Source organism: Dermacentor albipictus, chromosome 2 (genome assembly GCF_038994185.2).
Source record: "Dermacentor albipictus isolate Rhodes 1998 colony chromosome 2, USDA_Dalb.pri_finalv2, whole genome shotgun sequence".
Classification (NCBI taxonomy): domain Eukaryota; kingdom Metazoa; phylum Arthropoda; class Arachnida; order Ixodida; family Ixodidae; genus Dermacentor; species Dermacentor albipictus.
Window position 1 is genome coordinate 163,047,358 of NC_091822.1, and position 22,436 is coordinate 163,069,793.

Genomic DNA, 22,436 nt, shown 5'->3' on the forward strand with positions numbered 1-22,436 from the left:
CCAAAAAATACTTCGACGCGCAGGTCTGTGGACACGATCACCGAAGTACGGACTGCAGGAGCAGATTGAAGTGACAAATCCAAAAAGAAAACCTTGGAGCCCTTGTTCAAAACTGTCCAGAAGTCTGAACACTGAAAGCTTGGCAAGGCCTTCAGCAAGTCCGCAAAGCTACCAACCAGATTTTTGGCGTCCTCTTCTGCTTGGGTTGGCTGAGAAAGCATTATTGCTTTTTGCAAATATGTGGCTTCCAAGCGCGCTCTTCTGGCAGCCGGAGCTTCTCGAACGCAAACTTGCGGACGCGATAAATAGGCAGGGCAATTGGGAAACAAGCTCGGAACTGCAGTTTTCTTCAGACGGATGTTTTTCATGGCAACTTCGACCACTTTTCCTGTCTTGACGTCCGTGTAAGATGTCGTCTTCAAGTAATCTGATGGCAAGAAATGCTTTTCACAAGGCTGAAAAAAAAAAAACAAGCCGTTACAGGTATGACGCTCGACGAAAATGTTGAATTTACAAGCGCGTCGACAGGTGCAGAGACCCATCGATTGAGCACGCATGCAGGAATGCATTGCGCACTATGCTGACGAATCCTATTCGTCTGGAAACCCAGAATAACAATAGAGGAAAGAAATACTTACCACTGTGTACTTCGTTGGCGAGAAGTCCTTCCGAGGAACTGCTCTCGTCCATGCTTCCCGAGTGGCTCGGTCAGATGGGAACTTGTGCACTCGGACACTTTGTCCTCTGTCATAATTGGACTTGCAGTTTGTTACGCAACAACAGCCAGGCATCGTTGCGCTTCCGTGTACGACGAACCGCGCACAATCGAAGAAAAGCAATCGCGGTTACGGTGCAGCGTGCCCCACCAAAGCCACCAAGCAAATGCTCCACGCGTTGCCGCTCTAGCGTTGCACCCACGGAGAACGCGCGCCGCGTTCTAGAAACGCAGCGCTCCCCCATCCACCGCTACCATCCGACTCTCGTGACGTATTGACAGGAGAGAGGAGGTGATGCGGTGGCCTTACATTTTTTTCTAGGTGGCCTTGGCAGTACGGGATGACAAATCAAAGAGACCTTTGTGACAGACCAGAGGATACCTGTCTGAGTGCTGTCGCATCAAGGCACAAAGACGTAAAGGGCGGGCTGCTGCTCTCGATAACCTCAGCTTTGGCTGTAGCAACGCGCCGAAGATTGTGTGCTACGATGACCTACCTCTCGGAAAGGTTAGAGGTGGGTTCTCGAGGCCAATGATGGCGAGGTTGAGAGCACTGACGGCGACCGAGACGATCGAGCTTGCTGCCGCGTTGCTGTCACTGCACGGACCTCGTGAGGCTCGTGACTCGCGTGCATCATGCACTGGTGCTGACTTCACAGGAAGTGGCACAAACCCACTACGGGCAATCGGCCGGCCTACACTGTAAAATAAATTACGCCCTTAAAATTGAATAAGGGTGTGACTTATTTTATAACTAACACTTTTACACCATTTTGGGCACAAGGATGCGAGTTATATTCCCATTTACGCCCTTGTTCACTTTTTAATGGCGTAACTTATTTTACAGTGAATAGCGGCACTAGGAAAATGCGCTAGCACTGTCGTTTTATGGAGCTGACGTGTAGCGGTTTAGTCCAAGGCACTAATTTGGGCTAATTGGCCTGTCACTGTGAGATACTAAATAGCGCTAAAGATTTTACTTGGGGCAAACGCGATGTTGCCTGTATGGCCGGTGTTACGGCTGGCGTCTAGCACCTCGTGCAGAAAGGATTTTCACCCACCATGCCTCGTCGAAATGAAGCGTGACTTCCTAATTCGCCATGGTCATCTCGAGTGTGTGCCGGCCTGGCGGAAGCCCCGTAGTGTCTTCAGGCCTCTTTTGTGTGTGTGTGTGTGTGTGTGTGTGTGTGTGTGTGTGTGTGTGTGTGTGTGCGTGCGCGAGCGCGTGCGCGTGCGCGTGCGCGCGCGTGTGTGTGTGTGTGTGTGTTGTGTGTGTGTGTGTGTGTGTGTGTGTGTGTGTGTGTGTGTGTGTGTGTGTGTGTGTGTGTGTGTGTGTGTGTGTGTGTGTGTGTGTGTGTGTGTGTGTGTGTGTGTGTGTGTGTGTGTGTGTGTGTGTGTGTTCGTTTACACTCCGCCGCTGGCTGCACGCGCTGAGGCAGTGGGCAGGGACGCCCCATTTGGTGATCGCTTTGTCTGAAGGGGCAAGGTTCTGACTGGTGTTGTATAAGTCGCGGGTCGCTTTTTTTGGTCGCGACGATAGACTGCATTCTTTACAAGCACTGCTCCAGGAGGGCACATGTAACCGACAAACGGAGGCCCCAGGAGAGCGCACCTGAGGCTATACTAAAGCAGACGGCGCAGGATCTCCGGGGCACCCAAGGGGTAGCGGGGGGATCAAAACAGGAAGCAGGGCGGCCCGTGGGTTGGGGCCGCGGTGGCCGAAGCGTGCCAGGAGGGGTTGTTCGCATAAAAAATTGGCTGTCTGCCGGACAGCCGATCTTATATTCCCCTTTCACGCGAAATGCCCTGGCACGCGAAATAATGACACGCTGTTTTAGTTAGTAAAACACACGATTTAATAAATATAATTGCGTCGAGCCGCCAACTTGCGATGCTAAGTTCAGCACTACCGCGCCCCACGACCTCTGCCGGCACGCCCAGGGACAAGCGCAATTTAGAGCTGTGCACTGGCCGCAATTCTGAGCCCGCGCCCGGCCCGGGCCCTACACTACCACAGGCGGCCCGGTCCGGCCCGACGCTTAAGAAGCCTGAGTTCGCCCGGCCCGACCCGAGCCCGGCCCGACCTGCAATAAGGCGACGCCGACATAAAAAGAAACAATATCAGGAAAAACAGCGGCGAGTTGAAAAAGTTCACCCTTTTCTACGCTATGCACGTTTTCGGCACCGCACCGACGTCGAGCTACCAGCACAGTTTCAACGCGGTACACGGCACGGGTGTTTGCAGCAGCGTGCGTCCGAGCGCTTTTCATGCGAAGCATATTACGAGAGCTCAACCCAGCTCCTCAGGCGCGGCGGTGTCGCCTTCAATACCACGTGACACCGTGACGTCACGACAGAGGAGAAGTGGCTTTGGAAGATGGCCTGGGTGGGAATCGAACCAGGGTCTCCGGAGTGTGAGACGGAGACGCTACCACTGAGCCACGAGTATTTTTTTTTTTATTATTACCGGCTTGGCAAAAGAAGGTACAATGTGAGTATTACATGTCCATAAAAACAACTAGTCAATGCCGGATCAGTGTGGTGTGATAAGAACGATGTAGGCTAGTCACTTTGTCCAAAGCACTTAGCCAATCAGGAGAGTCACTCTGTGCACAGAAAAATTCGCGTATATATAACACACTTTCAATGAAATATTCATGTGCTGGGGCTTGAACAATGCGTTCATGTCTAATATCCATACGCGTTCGCCACACACTGTGCATGCACAAAAGCATTAACAGATCGACAGGCACTCCCTCTGGTTCCGCGCATGGCAGGAAGCGTATTCCGAAAGCACTTAACGGCAATTCCTTTTTAAGGCTACGTTTTAGAATATCCCACAAAAACACTGCGTCATGACAGTCCAAAAAGATATGCTCAATCGTCTCCGGTTTTTTGCATATAAAGCAATTCACAGACCAAGGTACAAAAATGCCTTTGCTTTGCAGCCACGGTTTCACTGGGAGAGTGCCTGTATGTAGTTGAAAAAAGAAAGATTTTACAGAAGCTCTTACCGGCATTCGTTTAACTCTCTTAAGAACATCTCGTTCTGAACCTAAAACAAATACTGTACGATACAACGGTACAGGCAAGAATACATCAACAAGATCTTTGTACAACTTCTTACTAGTAACAACGGCCAGATATTCACTGGAAAATCTTGCTTTTAGTATTCGGAAAGACGCGACCACTTCACGCAAAAAAGCACTTAAAGGCATTGGCCCCGTATACATGGACGACACTACATAATCAGGCAAAGAATCACGCAGTCTAGCTTGAATCATTGTTCTCAGAAAAGCATCCTTTTGATCACGCAAAAAAAAGAAACCTGCTTACAATCTGTTTCAGGAACAAATGTGACAACCCCAGCCCCCCATTGAACACTCTATGGAAGAGATTACTGCGACTTGTACGTTCCCATGTTGAGGCCCAAATGAACATCGCAAATACTCTATGTAGCTTTTGCACAGACATCCTCGTCAGACATAACGCTTGCATCACATAAAAGATTTTCGCGACCAAAAACAAATTACACACTGTGGCTCTTGCAAACATTGAAAATTTATGCCCTCCCCATTTGCCGGTCTGGGTTTTCATTCGCACTACTTCATTGTCCCGATATTCTTTGCTATCTCGATAATGTTCGAGGGGGACACCTAGGTAGGTTCCTGGAGTTACCGCCCATTGCATGTTACAAAAAGTCTCGGGCTTGTATTGCCAATTCCCATGCCAAAAACCAAGACACTTGTTCCAGTTAATAGCACTTACACTTGCAGTACAAAATTTTACAGCCTCTTGCACAACTGCTTTACCACTGTCATGGTCCGTACAAAACACTGCTACATCATCAGCATATGCTAAAACTCGAACTTCAGTTTTATGAAAAGTGTAAGCCCGGATGTTTGGGCTCTTCAGCAGCCGCAAACAAAAGGTCTCGAGTCCTCTTTCAGACAAGGCTGCCCTTTATTCAGCCACGAGTTCAATGCTTCAAAGCGGGAAAAAAGCGCCTCTAGTGAATGCGGTGTTGCCTTAGAAACGAGCTGTTTCTAAGGCTCAGGCGTGCGTCGCTTGCTCAGGCGCACATTTCGTTGCCGCGCCGAACGCTGCGTTGCTCGACGCTCACCGCGTCCAATGCGGGGCGCGTAGTCGCTGCGCCGTAGCCCATTGTCTTACATCCCTTGGCGGGTCGACGGGAACGCTGTCGCGTTCCACTTTTGAAGGCGAAGCAGAGTAACGCATGAGTTGTTTCTTCGTCTAGCCGAACCAAATATAGCCAAGCAACAGCAGTTCACCAGGCTAAACAGTGGTTCAACAATTAAAATAAAGGCTAGTATGCTTCGCATCCTGGGCTTAACCTTACCTAAGCCACCGCCATTTTTTTTTCTTTTTCGGGGGACTTCCCGGCGCACGGCCCGTTTCACGACTAATCCGCTAGGGCAGGCGCATGCGCCGTCGCGCCATGAAAGAAGCGGATTGTAAATACGCACCCGCCGTCCACCACGCGCCAGAACGAGAAGTTGCGGGCCTGTCAGCGTGGCCTCCGCGATCAGCGCCGTTCCGGCGCGCGCCGCCGGAGCTGATCGCGGAGGCCACGCTGTGAGCATCTGCCACGGCCATAGATTCTCTATGCCATGGCGATGAAGTGTTCAGCGAAAAAAGGCTCTGGTGGAGAGGATGCCCAGGGGCCACCACTCAGGAGGCCAATCAGGGCGCTGCTGAGTGACGCTTGCTCGTGCAGTGGCTCAGCCCCGGGAGGAGGAAGCATGGTTTCCACGGGAAATGAGCTCCAGTGCGCTAGCTGTGTCCACCATGTTGCTGTTACACCAGCGGTTCCTGGAGATCGAGCTAAGCCCATCGCGCCAGTTGGGGGATGAATTTCAACCTAAGCCATAGGTAGCTTGAGGTGAAGCCACTTGCAGTTCTCTGTCTGGTGTTTTGCCCCTATTGATAAAAAAGTTCTGGCAAATATTTTTTTTGTTTTCCTTGATAATGCTTATTCTCAATGTGTTTTATCGACTTAGGTAAAAAAAAAAATTGGGAGGCGGGCATTCATATGCATCATCATTGAATGGTTAAGCGAACATGACATGATGTATACAGTCAACTAGCACTCTTCACACACTTTCTGGGGGCTAACTGCCTACCCATTTATGCTTGTCTTCAATCGTTTTCGCGACCTGGGTCACTGGGTAGTCCATGGTTGATGGTTAGCGCATAGGGCTGCTGTGCTGAGGTAACAAGGTTTGAAACCAACCGTTGCACCAACTTGGGTCACTGAGTATGTGCCATTGTGTACATACATGCCGCTCTTCAACAAACCACACCGACATGGGCCACTGTGGATGCAGGACTTGGGAGGCACCGCTGTTAAAAAAAAACTCTGCCGACGACTTGGAGCACCGGATATGTGCCACTTGGTCTATGCTGGTACTCAATGAACCTGTTTGATGCCAACTTGGGTCACTGGGCATGATCCAGTAGGTGTGTGCACTTTTCGATGAACATCTCTGACGCCAACTTGGGTAATCGGGCATGTGCCACTGGGAAGGAGTTGACTCTACAGCAGGGGCGTAGCCAGGGGGGGGGGGCTTATGGGGCTTCAGCCCCCCCCCCCCCGAAATTTTTTCGTGCTGTCCATGCACCGCCGACCAAAGCGACCCCCGGCGCCGGAAATCACTCTGGATTTTGTCTAGAATGTCTTTTTGACGCTCGAAAAGACATTTAACCGCGAAGATTGCAAACTCGGACTGAATTTCATGGCAACGCCCATACATCGGGAGTCACATAACGCCAAGCAGTCCCATCCGAGCACAAAGTTTCAAGGGCGCTTTGATGGTGAGCGGGCTCGCCGCGGCATCTCACTGAGGCCACGGAATCTATGGAGCGCATGGATATCAATTGCGAAACTTTATGGGTATAAATCTCATAAGCTCTTGATGTGAAAGGTGCATTGACATTTCCAAAGTTGGGCTTTAGATTTTCAATTGCGGAACTTTGTGGGTTTAATGTTGTTATAAACATTTGGCGCCAAAGGTCTATTGACTTTTCTAAAGTCTTACATCGGAACATACAACGAGACAAGCCAAATCAACACACTAGCAGACGAGTTGACATAGCAGGCAGCGAGGTCCAATGAGACGAAGCGTTGGGGTGCTTCATTTGTGCCGTCATCTGTCACATAAAAACATATCAACATTTTTTTTAACCTACGCCAGAACATCCATGTCAAGACACTAAAGCCAGCCAAAGTAACTACGTTCGTATTTATTTTTTCTACTTTGACTTTTATTCGCGAGGACACATTGAGCCTCTTCAATTTTTTTTTAGTTCTCGCTACCCTACCCGCGGGCTGCCAGAGCCAGCCAGAGCGCAAACGTTTTTCTCGTATGGCCCCGACCACCGTGCGGTGCACTTCGGTGCGCGTTCGGTTTGCTCTGGCCGAGTGGATTTTCACCGGACAGGGTTCTGGACGCTTTCTGGCTAGCAGACGAGAAAAAAAAAAAATGGTCGCTAGCCGCCATCACTGTGGGGACTCCAAGGATTGCACCGCATTCCTTGAGCGGAACCTTTCCGGAAAGTCTTGTTTCGCCGCTGTAGGATACTGAGCAGTATGCGTATGGTTCTCAGTGGACCAAGCGTCTCATGTTTTCTTCGGTATTCTTTCCGTAGCCCCATTAGGTGCCCGAAGTAGGCATTAGATTCTGGCCAACATACTTTCCTATGCGTTTTTTATTCATTTTGGTGCCTCCGCCTCACAGAAAAAAAATACATTGTTGCGGCGCAGCGAATTGTCGCATGGTGAAAGTTCGATTTTGATACTTCTTTTGCGGAAAGTAATGGGCGACGGGACGCTTCAGTTGCCGGATACGTTTATTATGTTATTGCGAAAGCAATTATATGGACACTCCAGGCGCATTCCTGCCATCGCCCTCATGTTTCGTATAAAGTCCTAGGGTGATAACATCGTGACCACGCGCTGCATGCTGTATGTGCGAGTGAAAGCGTAGGAGGGGAGGTGGAATGGGGGAGCCGACGATGGTGGCTCATTCTTGTGTGCGCAAAGGAGAAAAGCGGGGAGCAAGCGCGCCGCCTTCCGTCGCGCGCAATACATCGGGGGGAGTGGATGGAACGGGGGCGGAATCTAGGATTCTGTGAATCTATGATTGTGCAATGTGTTTATTTGCCTTGTTTGACGCATTATATACAGTTACTTCTTCATACATACATAGACTCATTGGAGACTTATACGTATACTTAAATATCTTGTTGCGAGGTTTTGTGTTACATGCAGTGAACTTTGTTTCCAGTGACACTTTTTTGTCCTTTATCAAGCCGTATTTTCGCATTTGCATATCCCATTGTATCTTTGCATTTCTAATGTACGAGGGCGAGTCAAATGAAAGTGAACCTACCCTAACCGCGCAATAATGGTTCGGTTCATTATCTGCGAGGCATGAGCGCAGGAGAACGGCATGTCCCATTTACAAAAGTGACACGCAGGTGTGAAGATAAATGTTCTTTAATGCTCTCATACACTGGGTTGAATATGGTTGCGTCACATAATGGACACTTCAAAAGTTGAACAGCTCGGTGTCGCGAATTTGTTGACACCTGAAGGTGTTTCCAAAACAGAAATTAATCACCATATGACTGCCGTGTACGTTGAACACTGCATTTCATTGACCACTGTGAAGCGTTGGAGCAAACGGTTCAAAGGACGTTGCAAAGACATTGCAAGACCGGGCCAAAACCATCGTGCAATCACCCCCCACACAATTTCAAACGTTCATGAGCTGCTGAAACAAGAACGGAGGATAAGCATCGATGAACCGGCAGACCGTCTGAACATCAGTCATGGTTCGGTTCACGCCATAATTCATGAGCTTCTCGGTTATCGGCTCTTTGATGCGCAATGGATCCCCAAGATTTTTATCCATTCCGAGAAGACGGGGAAGTTTCGCGCTGCCTTGACTCATCTGATCGGGTATCACAATGAGCATGACGACTTCTTGTTTGCAACTGTGATCGGGGACGAACCTTGGTGCTACTACTACGAGCCTGAAACATGACGGCAAAGCTTACAATGGAAACATTCGAATTTACCACGGCCAAAGAACGTAAAGGCCATCATTTCCCCTGGAAAGGTGTTGTTGACTTTTTTTTTCGATCGACAGGGTCCATTACTGATAGAATTTGCTAAATCTTGAGAGGCTATCAATTGTTTCCGATATTGTGAAACGCCAGAACGGCAGCGTGTCGCAATCAAGAACGAACAACGTGGAAAATTGACGGATGGGGTCATCTTGTTCCACGACAATGCCTGTCCCCACGTCGCTTATGTGGTTAATACAAAACTGGCAAAGTTCAAGTGGGAAGCGCTGCAACATCCGCCATACACCTCAGACCTGTCACCTTGCGACTTCTACATTTTGGGGCAACCGAAAAAACAGCTCAAGGGAACCAGATACAGACTTTTGAAGCAGCAAACCGAGGAGTTTTATTAGACGGGAATCACGCAACTCATTAGTCAATAGGACAAATGTCTAAATTCTCATGAAGACTACTTTTAAAAAAGTACCCCGTTGTTGGCTCATTCATTTGACTTGCTCTCACATATCTTGCAGAACTCCTGCTTTTTATACGTGCTCTCTGTCGCGACTATAACTTCGGTGCAATTACTCACGATACACGACAAGGGACAGCTACTCCTGCGTAATACATTGGAACAAACGACAGCGTCATTGAGATTTTTCACTGGCCATTGCATATATACGAGAATGTAAGCACGGTTCTTGAATGACAAAGTTTCATTAACATATTTGTCCTCAACTTGTTCAGTTCATTGCCTTTTAATTTTTCATATCAGCGGCATGCACTGCTTTCCTGGTTTCGAGCTGATATAGTTCTAATGTTCGTGTGATATTTTCTTTACTTGATAAATAGACAAAAAACATGGAAGCATTGACGTCAGTTATGTTGGGCACAATTTTTGGCACATACGAGTACAATATTTTATGAAAAAAAAACATATTTTACATGTATTTACAGTGCGTAGCTTTCAAGAATTCGTTTGCAGCATCTTTGGCAATGATAATGCAGTTATTATTCATCTATTTGATCCCTCGATAAATTGTTTAAGAGGAAGCTTTAGCTCGGGCCCAATCCGACGCGGCCTATTGAAATACTTGTAAAACGCAGAAACGCTTTTCTGAGATAATCCTGCTAATCGCTTTTATTGAAATTGGTTGCATTTGAGAGAGAAAGTTAAATCTTAGTGTCTGTTGGAAACAGAACTTCGATTTAGGGCCTGAATTTTGTTTAAAATATTTTGGAAAATTTGAAAGTTTGAAAAAATAGAAGCACGACGTTTACAAACTAATAGCTATATGCATGAAGAACAGATATTGTGGTTCTGTAAACGGCATTTATTATAACAGTCAAAGCGGACAAGTTTGCTGTGTCAATTTGTATCTTACGTGAATTGGTTACGTTGTGTACAAGGGTTCTGCAAAAGCCGTATTTCCACAATACTAAATTTTTTTTGAGATTTATGTGTAACATATCCATTTTGTCCGCTGTATATGTACTAGTAGATGCAATTTACAGAATTGTGATATCATTTTTCATTGTTGAGTCACGGAGTTTTAAACATGATAGTTTCGTTTTCTGAAAATGTTCAATTTTGGCCAATTTTTACTAAATAATTGACCACCTAGATGAAAAATTCGAAGCCAGTAGTCGCTAGAATTAAACTTTTTCTTTTAAATGTAACAAACCTCCTCAAATTTGGTGAAGTGGTTGCAGGGAAAAACGAATTCCCCTTCTACAAGTACTTAAATAGGAGCACCCGAGCTAAAGCTGCCTCTTAAGGAGGAGGCTGAGCTGCAACGTGCAGATATATATATATATATATATATATATATATATATATATATATATATATAATCTTGGGCCAGTGGCATAGCCCCTCCCAAACAAAATTTCTGGCTACGCCACTGCTCTACAGTGACGAAAAAGATCCCTTAAACTTATCCAATGCCGAGTGGAATCAAACCCAGTTCACAAGGGTTCCTCAAGGACAGCAACCCTATGCACTAGCAGGCTGCACCACAAATGCACTGCGTATGTGCAGCTTTCAATGAATGCCTTTCAGGCCAACACTTTGTCAAGCTGCACTATGAATGCACTGTGTATGTACTGCTCTTCAATGAACCTCTCACCAATTTGGGTCAATTAGTATTACCCACTGAGCGTAAGCAAGGCAACAGTTCTCAGAATTCTGAGCCACCTGTGCTACGCACTTCTTGTATCAGAGGCCACGTGTGAATTTCTCGGCAGTAGATCGGCCACTAGATGGTGCAGAGTGTCCAGAATGAAGCACAAGAGCCCAGTTGCCACATGACACATTTCTCAACACTCGCATGCACTGGTGTGCCATGCATTTACTGGCCACCTACAGGCTTCGTGGCAGCAGCGCCTGATGGCCCCAAGTGATCTTAGGGAAGCGCGAAAGAGGAGTCCCCAAAGCACTACATGATACATACATAACTAGTTTCAACAGTGGCAGTGCGTTGCGTTGCTACATTGATTCCATGCTAAACATTTTACAGTCAACAGTCATTGCGAGATGAATTCTGCCCAATTTATTGGGTAGTGCCTTGAGCATTCTCTATCACTCACCTTTGTGTACATTACATTTAGTACACGTTGGTACAGATTGATTGGTCAGGCATATGGGCAGACCAAAAAGAACTAAGCACACTTTTCATTGCACAGTTAAGTGCATTGACAAAATGCCTCTCGCTACCAGCGGACGTTGCTATCATGCAAAAGCAGAAATAAAGCCCCAGTAAGTTTTCACGCTAATAATGCATCAATTAAGCAAGAGTTTGTGTGATAGCAAGTCGTATAGTGATCACATTATTGGGCTTAGAAGAAAATTATGCAGATCCACGCACTGTGGGAATCTATGTTGCACAAACCATTTTGCAGGTAGCTTGCTATACAACATCATGACATTCTGCAAAGCATCACCAGACATCATTCTTATCATAGCATGCATGTCATGCATATCCCGATTATATCGAGCTAAAGAAATTACCATGACTGCATCATGACCACGAGTATGTGATTCATATCATGCATATACCGATATTGTCATCAGCCTATTTTTATATCCACTGCACGACGAACGCCTCTCCCAGTGATCTCCAATTGCACCTTTCGTGCGCTAGCCGATCCCCACTTGCGCTTGCAAATTTGCTTATTTTCTACCGTCCTCTACTGTGCTTCCCTTCCCTTGGCACACATTCTATAACTCTAATGGTCCACCAGTTATCTGTCCTATGCATTACATGGCCTGCCCAGCTCCATTTTTCTTTTCTCTTAATGTAAACTAGAATATCGGTTATCCCCATTTGCTTTCCGATCCACACCACTCTAAAAATGCAGGTCAGGGCATACAGATGTGCTCCGTCATCATATCTGTTCACCCTTTGGCTTTAAGGCGTCAGGACTGCCGACACCATTTAGTCAGACTCTCTTGAATTTCTGAACACATTTATTCATTTGTACATCCACATATTAATCACTAAAAAAGAAGCCCCACAAAGACGCCATTCAAGACAGAAAAGGACAATGTGCCCACAGATATTTTTGGCAGGTTTGTTTAACTTGTGTTTTGGAAGTACCTCCACGTAAGCCAACATTGCTCACTCTCCACACACATACGCACATGTACACGCATGCACGGCACACAAGACGAATATTAGATGGTTGACTTGTCCCAGCTCCTGCCTTCCTTTGAAAAATGGGAAATTGCAGGTCATCCAAGCTAATCCATGCAGGTGAACGAATTATGGAAGGAACATAAGATGCCAACAGTTCCTGTGCAGGCCTCAACTACTTCAGTGCATCTCAGTTCACTATGACACTTGTAGATTAAAGTTACCTTCTAGATGCCACTGCCATGCTGTCTTGGTGGCTGTCAAATGTTTGTCACAAAACACAGCATAGGGTTGAGTTGTCAGACACAGAGCAATGTGATGAATGAAGTAGAAGGTGACAATAATTATGAAATTAAAACAGACTTAAAATAAGTGGAGACATTGAAATGGTAAAAACTAAAAGCAGCGAGTTCATTATGAGAGAGCGCTAGCTGTGTTCCTTCAAAGAGGCGGTAAAAGAATGATGTAGAGCGGCCACACAAATTCACGTCATCCAATTCATAAAGCGTTCGTACAGACACGCATATAAATATATAATATGTACACAATGTGCCACGTCACTGTTTGCTCCTAAGAGAGAGCTGCTTTTCTGGCAAGCTTTCGGTCAAGGTGTCCTCTGGGATGGCCAAATCGGACTCCTGAAAGAAGAATGCAGGACAAAAATAAAGAAATATAGTCGGAAGACTAAGCCACTTTCAGTAACTACAAACAACTTGTTTGTATTATTTTTTAAATGAGCACCTCTGGATAAGCTGCAACACCTTTATAAAGGGGCCCTAAACCACTCAGGAAAAAAAATAAAATTCTGGGGGTATTCATGCCAAAACCACAATCTGATTAGGAGGCACACCATAGTGGGTGGGATTCGGGATTAGTTTTGACCACCTGGGGTTCTTTAGTATACCTAAGTACAGGAGCATTTTTGCATTTTGTCCCCATCGAAATTCGGCCACCGCGGCTGTGATGAACCAGTAAACTTAGTAGCACAATGCCCTAGCCGCTAGCTAAGCTAAGCTACTACAGCGGGTACCACTCAGGAACACTTAAGAGCCAGACCACTTTGGACACTTTTGTGAACATTCCCCTACGATATGTATTTTAATAGATAAAATAAGAGAGGAGTTCTGCCATTCTGAAGTGTACAGTGGCACAGGGCATTTTGCAGTTGCCTTCTCACAGCATTGCTTAGCATTATACCATGTGGCTGCCAATGAAGCCCCATGAGGATGGATACGAGCTCCTGCAAGCACTTGAGCCGTGCTTGTCAAGTATACAGCGGAGATTTCTTTGGCTCTTTCCCGCACAGTGCGTGGATGGCTGTCTGCCTGAGTGGACGGTGCTGATCCCAGAGACAGCTTGAAGAGCCACTAAAGAGAAACGCTGAACTAGTTTAGGCTGGTAAATTTTGCGGTAACAGGTTGATTGTTAGAAGAATGTGAATGTCAAAATTGAATTTCTTGAATTTTGAGCCAATACCAACGTGCCTTTAACACTGTCCGGGTGGAGTCAGATTTCAAAGTACTTAATTCACAGTTTGTGCTGTTTTGGCCCAGTAAAAGATTCTCAATCTTGGCAAGGTCAGTTTATGGCTTTTTTTTTTTAGAATTCAATGCAGTCTACGTTTCACCAATAACCTAACTAGGCGCAAGAAATTGCTGGTATCACGGTGGCTCTTGCAACAAACTGTATATTACTACTTACGGAGTGCTGCGCCACTGGACACTCCCCCTTGCAGGAGCAGAGGGAGGAGCAGCTCCTCTGCTTCCTGGAACATCCACAGCGTCCCCAGCGGCACAGTCCTCGGCACTTGCAGGCAGCCGCCGATGTAGAGCGCTTCAGTAAACGATAGCAAGACAAGCACTTGAACGCCAACCGCAACAAGATTCAGGACATCCAGAACAAGCATTTCTAATCGTGTATATATAGCCCGAAACAACCTAAAAATGCAGTAGCAAGTACACCACTGTCACACTCAAACAGTATAAGCATAGATGTGCCAAGCAATTCAATATCATCATCAGACTATTTGATTGCAGGATACAGGCCTCTCTCGAAAATCTTCAATTACCCACGTCTGCTGCCAGTGAGCCCCTCTTGTGCCTGAACATTTTCAAATTTGATCGCATGAACTACTTCCTTGCCGTCCTTGACTGCAGCTCCCTTTCTTCTGGCACCCATTGTGATACTCAACAGACCGGTGGTTATCTACACTACGCATTACATGGCCTACCCAGCTCCATTTCTTTTCTCTATAATGTCAACCAGAATATTGGCGAACTTTGTTTGCTCTCTAATCTGCACTGTTGTTTTCCTGTTTATCAATGTTGCACCTAACATTTTTCGTTCCATCAGTCATTGCGCGGTACTCAACTTCATCTTTCCGTTGGTGAAATGTAATGATTGTGGACTTTTAAAGGATAGCAGCAAGCTGACTTGGTTGGAATGCATATGGCGGGCATTACCCGTTTCTGCTCTTCCAACCAATTACATTGATTCATTTTTGTAATGTCACAGTGGCGACAAACTTCCTTCAACATTGCTCTCTCCTGGCAACTATGTTTTCCAGTACAGAGGGAAATTCCGTGCAGTTTTGCAGGCGGAGCCTGTGCTGAATTATAAGTATAGATGTTTGGCATAAACATGAAGCAGCCTTTCTGCTAATTTGACATTGTGTGGACACGCCCTATAAAGCTTGCGAAACTTTATGGTTTTGATACCACATCTCAAAATGCTAAACCATAAAATGCTGAGAACCAGTGCCTGCCTGAACAGCCAGGTGTCCACAGCGTGACAGCGGAATCGGCATGCGTGCATGCAGTTCAGGGAGTTGTGCAATGCCTATTTACTACCAGTTGTCCGTGTCATCTGCTAAGGTACAATTCAAAGGCCATTATGCCAAGGTTATTTAGATTGTTTATATTATTAACTTGTAAGCACTTTAACCAAAGCAAAATTTTGTTGCAGTTGCCCATCTAAGGCCCCTGGAGCAAGCCTTCACCTGCAGTTTAGAGCCCTAAGGCTGTGTACTGCAAACAATATTTTTGTACAGCTCCATTCATTTCTTATAGACTGCAGCACTTACTGGCTTATCTTAGCAATAATAGCATCACACTGTCATGCAAGTTATTAATGAAGGACAAACAAAATGGAAAAATTGATTGTTACAAAATATAGCTCTTCAGAGACATTTCAAAGCGATGCCATCTTTATTTTGCTTCATTGTATGCGCTACTGCTGTCCACAACATTAAGGTGAACTCCTCACTTTGATAAACTTTGCCACTTTAAGAAACCACATGTCAATATAACGAATGGCAGGAAGTGAATTATACTTCTGGAACTGAACAAACCATAAGATTGTCTTGTTATCACATTAATAGAGTTCATCAAGACAAAGTATACTTTATTTGGTGTGGCCTTACAACTAAAAATCTACACAGGGAAGGACTTCATGCTTATTTTGAGCACCCGAAGCAGATGTGTTTCTAAAGATCACACACGGCCATTTCTGGAATCTGCTTCATCAAAATGCAGTTGTGACAGCTTGAAATCAAATCCACAACCTATCTATCTTAAAATATCTGCACGTTCACTTGGCCAATAAAAGGACTTGCACCCGTTTATGAGATAAGTTCTTGATCATGAGTGCTCCTAAGCTTAACAGGAAATGTGTAACCACATCTGCTAACACCGGGACAGAGAGCCCAGAAAAGAAAGTAGTTTGAAATTCACACAGCCATTTTCTAGCCATTTCGTAGCCACAAATTGTAGTTGCTTGAAGGACAAATGAAGCAGGGACAGCTGATATGAACGGCCATGTTCGTTCAAAAACATGAATACCTAATTTTGTGGCTTCTAGACAGTGTAGGAATCTTGCCCATTTCAATACTGCGGTAGACTTTGTGAGGAACCTTGTATGTCAATTTGTTTTTTCATCACTGCTGTTCAGCCTAACCAAAGTTCTAGATGTATAGGAATGAGAAAGGCTTCAAAAATGTTTAGCTTAACATTAAGATGGCTTTTCTTAGAGTTAATCTACTGCGTTAGTAACTTAAGTATCAGTCTGTTGCATTAGTAACATTGATGGTGTGCACGGAAACACCACCACAGGCCAATCCGGCATTCACAGTGCAAAAGCTTATGCCATTTTGTGAAAGTCTCTTCAAGCAAACACAATGCAGACTTATTTTATTTTGCTTGAAACAAAACCAGTAGAATAATTAACAGAAAGAAAAGTGCGCTACTTACAGCCTGCCCATTCTGCAGAAAAGAAAGCAGCATTTTACGTTAGGGTATGGCAGCAATTCAAGATGGACATGTGCATGTTTCTGGACACTGATGCTACTGATAAACATTTTCTCCTGCATTGCATTGCCTTAAGTTCTTAAATAAGCAATACATACAGACCAATTGAATTCAGGGGTCTTACGTGCCAAAAACATGATTTGGGTATGAGGCATGTCATAGTGAGGGACTCCCGATTAATTTTAACCACCCGAGGATTTTTTAACATGCCCCCAATGCATGGGGCACAGGCGTTTTTGCATTTCGCCCCCATCGAAATACGGTTGCCACGGCTGGGATTTGATCTGGTGACCTTGTGATTAGCAGCACAACACCCCAGCTGCTAAGCAATCGCGGCCGGTATGCAGTCAAACCTTCTAACAAGGACACATCCAGTAAAAAAAAATCTTTTTAATCTAATATTCGATTTAAATTTACGCACTAGTATCAGCAAATATATATATATATATATATATATATATATATATATACACACATACAGTCAAACCCACTTATAACGATACCAGTTTTAACAATATATCGGTTATAACAATGTAGTCTGACTGCTGGGTGCCAGTGTCAAAAGGTAGTGAAATGAGAAATTCTTGAAAAAAAAATAAAAAAAATAAAAACAAAAAAGAAACGAGAAATTAGAGCCGCTGCACAATAGCCCACTTCCCCAACAGCTCCCATGCGATAATTTTCCAGCCTTCTTCGCGCGCCTCTTTCCTGTCATCTTTTCACCTATCCAAACACAAATGGGCTGTGCCCATAGCTCTACACCGCCCACCCTTCGAAATATGAATGGACCGTGCTAACTGCACTGCTCCCAGATTGCTTGCTGGCTCCTCAGTCAGCGCAGTTCTGCAAACGGCTCAATCGCTCGCGTTCGTCTTTGTTCATTGCATTTAAATTGTTCCTGGTCACATGGTTTTTCTCAGCGTCATTTTACTTGTCGCCGAACCAGAAGATGGCTGATCATCAAGCAATGCACAATGTTGCCAGAAAAAGAAAGCGCATGCCTTTAGATTTGGAAGCTAAATGTTTTTAACCGATGAGGTGATCATCACGAATGTGCTTTCATCGAATAGCGACAGCAGCGATGACATGGTAGGGCAGGCTGCCTTAACGTTCTCACAGGAGGTGCAGCAGACGATTCAGTCCCTCTGAGGCTTCGTTTTGGCGTGGAACCTTCCGCTGCACTGTGTGGAACACTTTGATGCCCCAGAGAAGGATGTCGGCTAGCTTCACATAAAGCATGCAAGGCTGATGGACACAGGCTTTTCTCATGCAAGCCACTGAGAAGTACGTAGCAAGATGCTTGCCTCAACATTTCTTCTGGATTTCTCAAGCTGACAGGCTGCTGCGACAACCTTCTCGCGATTTTTAAAAGGCGCCTTTTGGGGCCACCAAAGCGATGCCTCAGCAGAGCTTGCATATTGCTTGCTACCCACGACCCCTCTTTGCAGTTGATATAGCAGTGCCATTCTTTAACCTCGACAGCCATGGCATGTTACACGCAATGGGAGCACCCAGGAAGCAGTTAAGTGAGTGAACACAATCAGCAGTCGGATGAAGGAACGTGGTGGGGAGGGGCACTCCCCCCCCCCCCTATTATAGTTTTCTCACATCAGCTCTGCCGCCCCCCTATTTTGATTTTTTTTTCATGCAACCCCGTCATAACAATTATCGGTTATAACAATAAAATTTTCGTGGCGCTTTAATATTGTTATAAGTGGGTTCGACTGTATATATATGTATTGTAATCGAGTGTATGCAGAAGAAACAAAAGTGCGATGTCTCTGATGGGCCAATTGTGATGGCTCATCAGTGGCTTGTCATGTAAATGCATGGCAAGTGAGCAATACTAACCCTTTGCACGGTTGTTAATAAGCAACCATGTGATCACTCAGGAGTGGCATATGGGCTTTACGACTAAGGGGCCAGCCAAGTCAAGCTGCTGGACATGCGTCCGGAATTTACTGCTCACAGTAACTGTGTGAGCTTACGTTTACTGCTCACACTCAACCTCTTTTCGCATCATTAAAGGTAACACCAATTAATCTCCTATATAATTTATTGCTAAGTAAACGATATGAAAGAAAACTGAAAAATCATGACACATTCTTTGATGACACAGCTAACTTACGGCCCAAAGCTAATTACTACACAACACGTAACAACGACGTCTGGCACGTGCCATCCTTTCGTACTAATTACGGTCGTCAAATGCTCCGACATATAATTCCAACTCTTCTTAATCGGTGCAATGAGCACTGAAAACCTAACGATACGGGTGTTCTTTACTGCAAGTTTGCACCTCCTTCCTCTTTTTTTCTTCTCTTATTGTTATTCTTCGTTTTGCATTCTTTAGTGTTCCTGAGTGTTTCGTGTTAATTCTGCCGCCTTCATTTATTTGTTATTGCAAGAAGATGTTCACTAATATTTATTGAATATGATGTTTACCTATGCACTGTAGTCTTTTTTATTACTATTGTTCTGTCTGTGTTCTGTTGCTGCCGGTTTTTATGTACGGGGGTGCGCCCCTCTGTCAAGCCAGTCATAGGCTTTTTAGGTGCACCCCTAACATCCCCGATGTTGAAATAAAGGTATCTGTATTTGTATTTGTGTAGTCTTAAGTTGCACTTACTGCATACTTCACATTCTTATCACCAGAATACATATTTTGAGCTGTCGGCTAACAAATATTCATTTCAATGTACCCACTACTGCCTTGGATCTTGAATTTTGATTTTATATACAGTAGTAGAATATTCCTTGCAATAAAGCATGGCCAAGGAAATTTTAAACTTACTCCGTTACATCCAAGTATTATATCTGTGTTGTTCATATAAAAGTTTTACTATCTAAAGAACTGTCTTTTACACACAGCTGACTGCTGTCTAAACCCCGCTCTCCGGATATACAATAGGCTTCCTTTGATTCGACTCCAGTTAACTTGAATCCTTGGTTAATTCGATCCTGACCAAAAGTCCCGGCTGGCGCCTATGTATATTTATGGGCACAAATTTTTATTTCGATCCTAAACTTGGCTTTTGCCAAATAATTCGAAATATTTCGAACTTGGCCAGTACGTATGCCTAACCTCTTTGGTGACCCCAATAGTGACTCCCTTACTGGCAGCCTCTTTTGGCTGACCTTAGGGGACAGTGAATGTGTTGATTGAATGTCATCCTCCCATACAAAACACTCACTTTTTACGTGCTATAGGAAAACTTTTCATGCAATAATGGTAGCTCAATGTCTGATTACGGTGTTTGCCTTCTTTTCTTTCCCAGGAAAATTGGGCCAGGAATTGTGTTAGCGATGTTCGTGTGCTTTGCTGCATAAAGGCCAACCTTCATGGAGGGATCTTTAGCGCCAAATTTTCTGCAGCGAAAAATTCAGTGCGAAGCGCCGCCGCATATTTATCACTCCACACTCCATGCAAGCAAGAGCGGGCTAATGCTGCCGACCATGCAGCTGACACAGCCCGCAAGGAGTTATTGTAGCCAGACTAGATCTATTTAGGCGTCAAATGGAAGCAAATGGCTGTGCTACTTTCTCATTGGTCCACACATTGGTCCAAGTGAATCAGCGACGTTTCTTTGACGTTTTTTCTGCATGTTGTTTAACTCGACTCGCTGGATAATTGGATCAATTTCGTTGGTCCTGGCAGCGTCCAATTAACGGAAGTCAACCATAGTTGCTGCACATAAACAAGAGGAGGTGAAAGAAACAGCATAACATCCATACCACAAAGAAAATTGGAAAATCAAAAAGAACAGAGATTTCATAAAACAATGAAATCATAATCTACAAATTTTTGCCAGTCCTCTTCTGCCAAGCGTTGTGCAGGAGTTACCTGTACACATATGCATGCCAAAAGCGATTTCCTTAACTCCATTACTGAAGTCCCTCTTCCAAGGCACAGAAGAGCAATAACATACCTTCATGGATTTAGGCTTCTCCTCCTCCGACGACTTCCGCTTGCGGCTGGCCTAAAGGGAATAAAAGAAGAGTGATTCAATTCAACATCACAAACCAACACAAAGGCTATGAGAGGTGCTGAAGAGAAGGGCTGTGAATTAATTTTCACGACTTTGGGTCGCTTAATTTGCTCCCAAAACATGATACACAAGCTTTATCTTTTTCCCATCTTGTCCCCCCCCGAAATGTTGAAATTAGAATTCAATTCCGAAGTTTTACGTGCCAAAACCATGATACGAATATGAGGCACGCCGTAGTGGGGGGCTCCGGATTAATTTTGACCACCTGGGATTCTTTAATGTGCACCCATAGCACGGTACCCACCAAAATGTTGCCAGCGGGAATTGAACATGCGACTTCAGGTTAAGCGACAGAATGTCGCACCCACTTTCCAACTGCAGTGGCAACACCGATAGGCCTCGTCCATGCTCAACCATCACAGCATTGCAGATTTCAATAAGAAAGCGCAATGCAAAGAGGCGGTGCAGTTTAGTTCAATCTGCGGAGACTACCATTGAAGGAGACCGCAGCCACATTTAGTGGGGCAGTGCCGGTGGTCCGGCATGCCACTCGTCCTTGGCCGCTGACTAGCTGGTATTCTCCCTCGAGATTTCATCTTTCTTGTTCTCTTGGGGTGCGGCTGATAGTAGCCCTCATCATAGGTGCCCTCCCCCTAATGCAACATGCAAAGTCCTTACATTATGTACAGTGTGCACAGAGGCATTACATGTGCATGCCCATGGGGAGGTGCATAGAAAGAATGAAGTTGGCATGAAGAAGGAAGTGGGAATTGATGGACTGCTTACATGCAGTTGCGATCATTGGATTTTGGCCTTCATCTCATCAGAAGGTGCACATTCAGAGTAAAGGAAGAAGGATTCAGCCAGGAGATTATAACTCTAGGCCAACTCTCACTTTCATATTTACATCTGAAGTAATGCAATGCTCTTGTTAGACAACTGCTGAACCAGTATGAATGAAATTTGCTGCACATAAGAGAGCAGAATTCTACCAACCATAGGAAGCAAAATTTCACCCTAGGGCCTCAAACCAAAATTTCAAACTAGGTCCTCAATTTTTTTTATTAGAAATTACAGAAAATTGGTAAGTTGAGAAAGAATAGCATCTGTCATAGCATCTAAAGTGGACAATATATAGCAGCTTACGTGAAATTGTTAATGTTTACGATGGTTTTGCGAAAGTACTTGTGTATTAGTGGAGTTTTCATAGTGTTGTACAAAACATCAATTTTGTCCACTTAAGATGTCAAACAATTGCAGGCTACATAAGTTATGTTTCATTATGCTTAAGTTAGAGTTGCAATCACAATGCTACAGTTATTAAATTGTGATTTTCAACAATTTTTGTAAAAAAAAAATGGTGTAAAATTGTCTATTCCTTGCAGTTGGCAGATTTTAACTTTCTTTCAAATGCAACAAATCACATTAAATGTGGTGCATTGCATGCTGAGCAAAATGATTTCTTCATTCCCATGTACCAGGATAGGAGCTTCTTGGGAGAAGCTTCCCCTTAAACACCACAGTGATTTGAATGACACTTCTTACATGACAGCTTACCATTTCTAAGGCCATTCATAGAGGTGAAAAAAATTCACTCGTGATTACAATACTCCTCAATGCAAAATTTGAATGCAGCTCTTTATTCATTTTCATTTCGCGATATATTGAGGCAAAGGATTTGAGGGAGACGTGTCGCAGAGTC

At 44.9% G+C, this 22,436-nt stretch overlaps 2 protein-coding genes across 5 annotated transcripts in view; both read right to left on the reverse strand.

Moving 5' to 3' along the window:
- Positions 1–1,353, reverse strand: part of LOC139056239 (chromosome-associated kinesin KIF4-like) — a 100,940-nt gene extending 99,587 nt beyond the window's left edge. For 2 of the 3 annotated variants that reach the window (XM_070534298.1, XM_070534295.1), the window contains exon 1: positions 1,213–1,353. The gene's annotated coding sequence lies outside the window, so the exon portion shown is untranslated. The remainder of the gene's footprint in view (positions 1–1,212) is intronic. The other variant, XM_070534297.1, reaches the window with a different exon arrangement.
- Positions 1,354–12,257: 10,904 nt separating this feature from the next.
- The window catches only part of LOC139056240 (chromosome-associated kinesin KIF4-like), a 75,761-nt gene continuing 65,582 nt past the window's right edge, over positions 12,258–22,436 (reverse strand). For both annotated transcript variants that reach the window (XM_070534301.1, XM_070534300.1), the window contains 3 exons: positions 20,675–20,725; positions 14,143–14,274; positions 12,258–13,079 (listed from right to left, as the gene is read on the reverse strand). In XM_070534301.1, the coding sequence (XP_070390402.1) occupies positions 12,999–13,079; positions 14,143–14,274; positions 20,675–20,725 (264 nt within the window). In that variant the 3' untranslated portion in view covers positions 12,258–12,998. The remainder of the gene's footprint in view (positions 13,080–14,142; positions 14,275–20,674; positions 20,726–22,436) is intronic.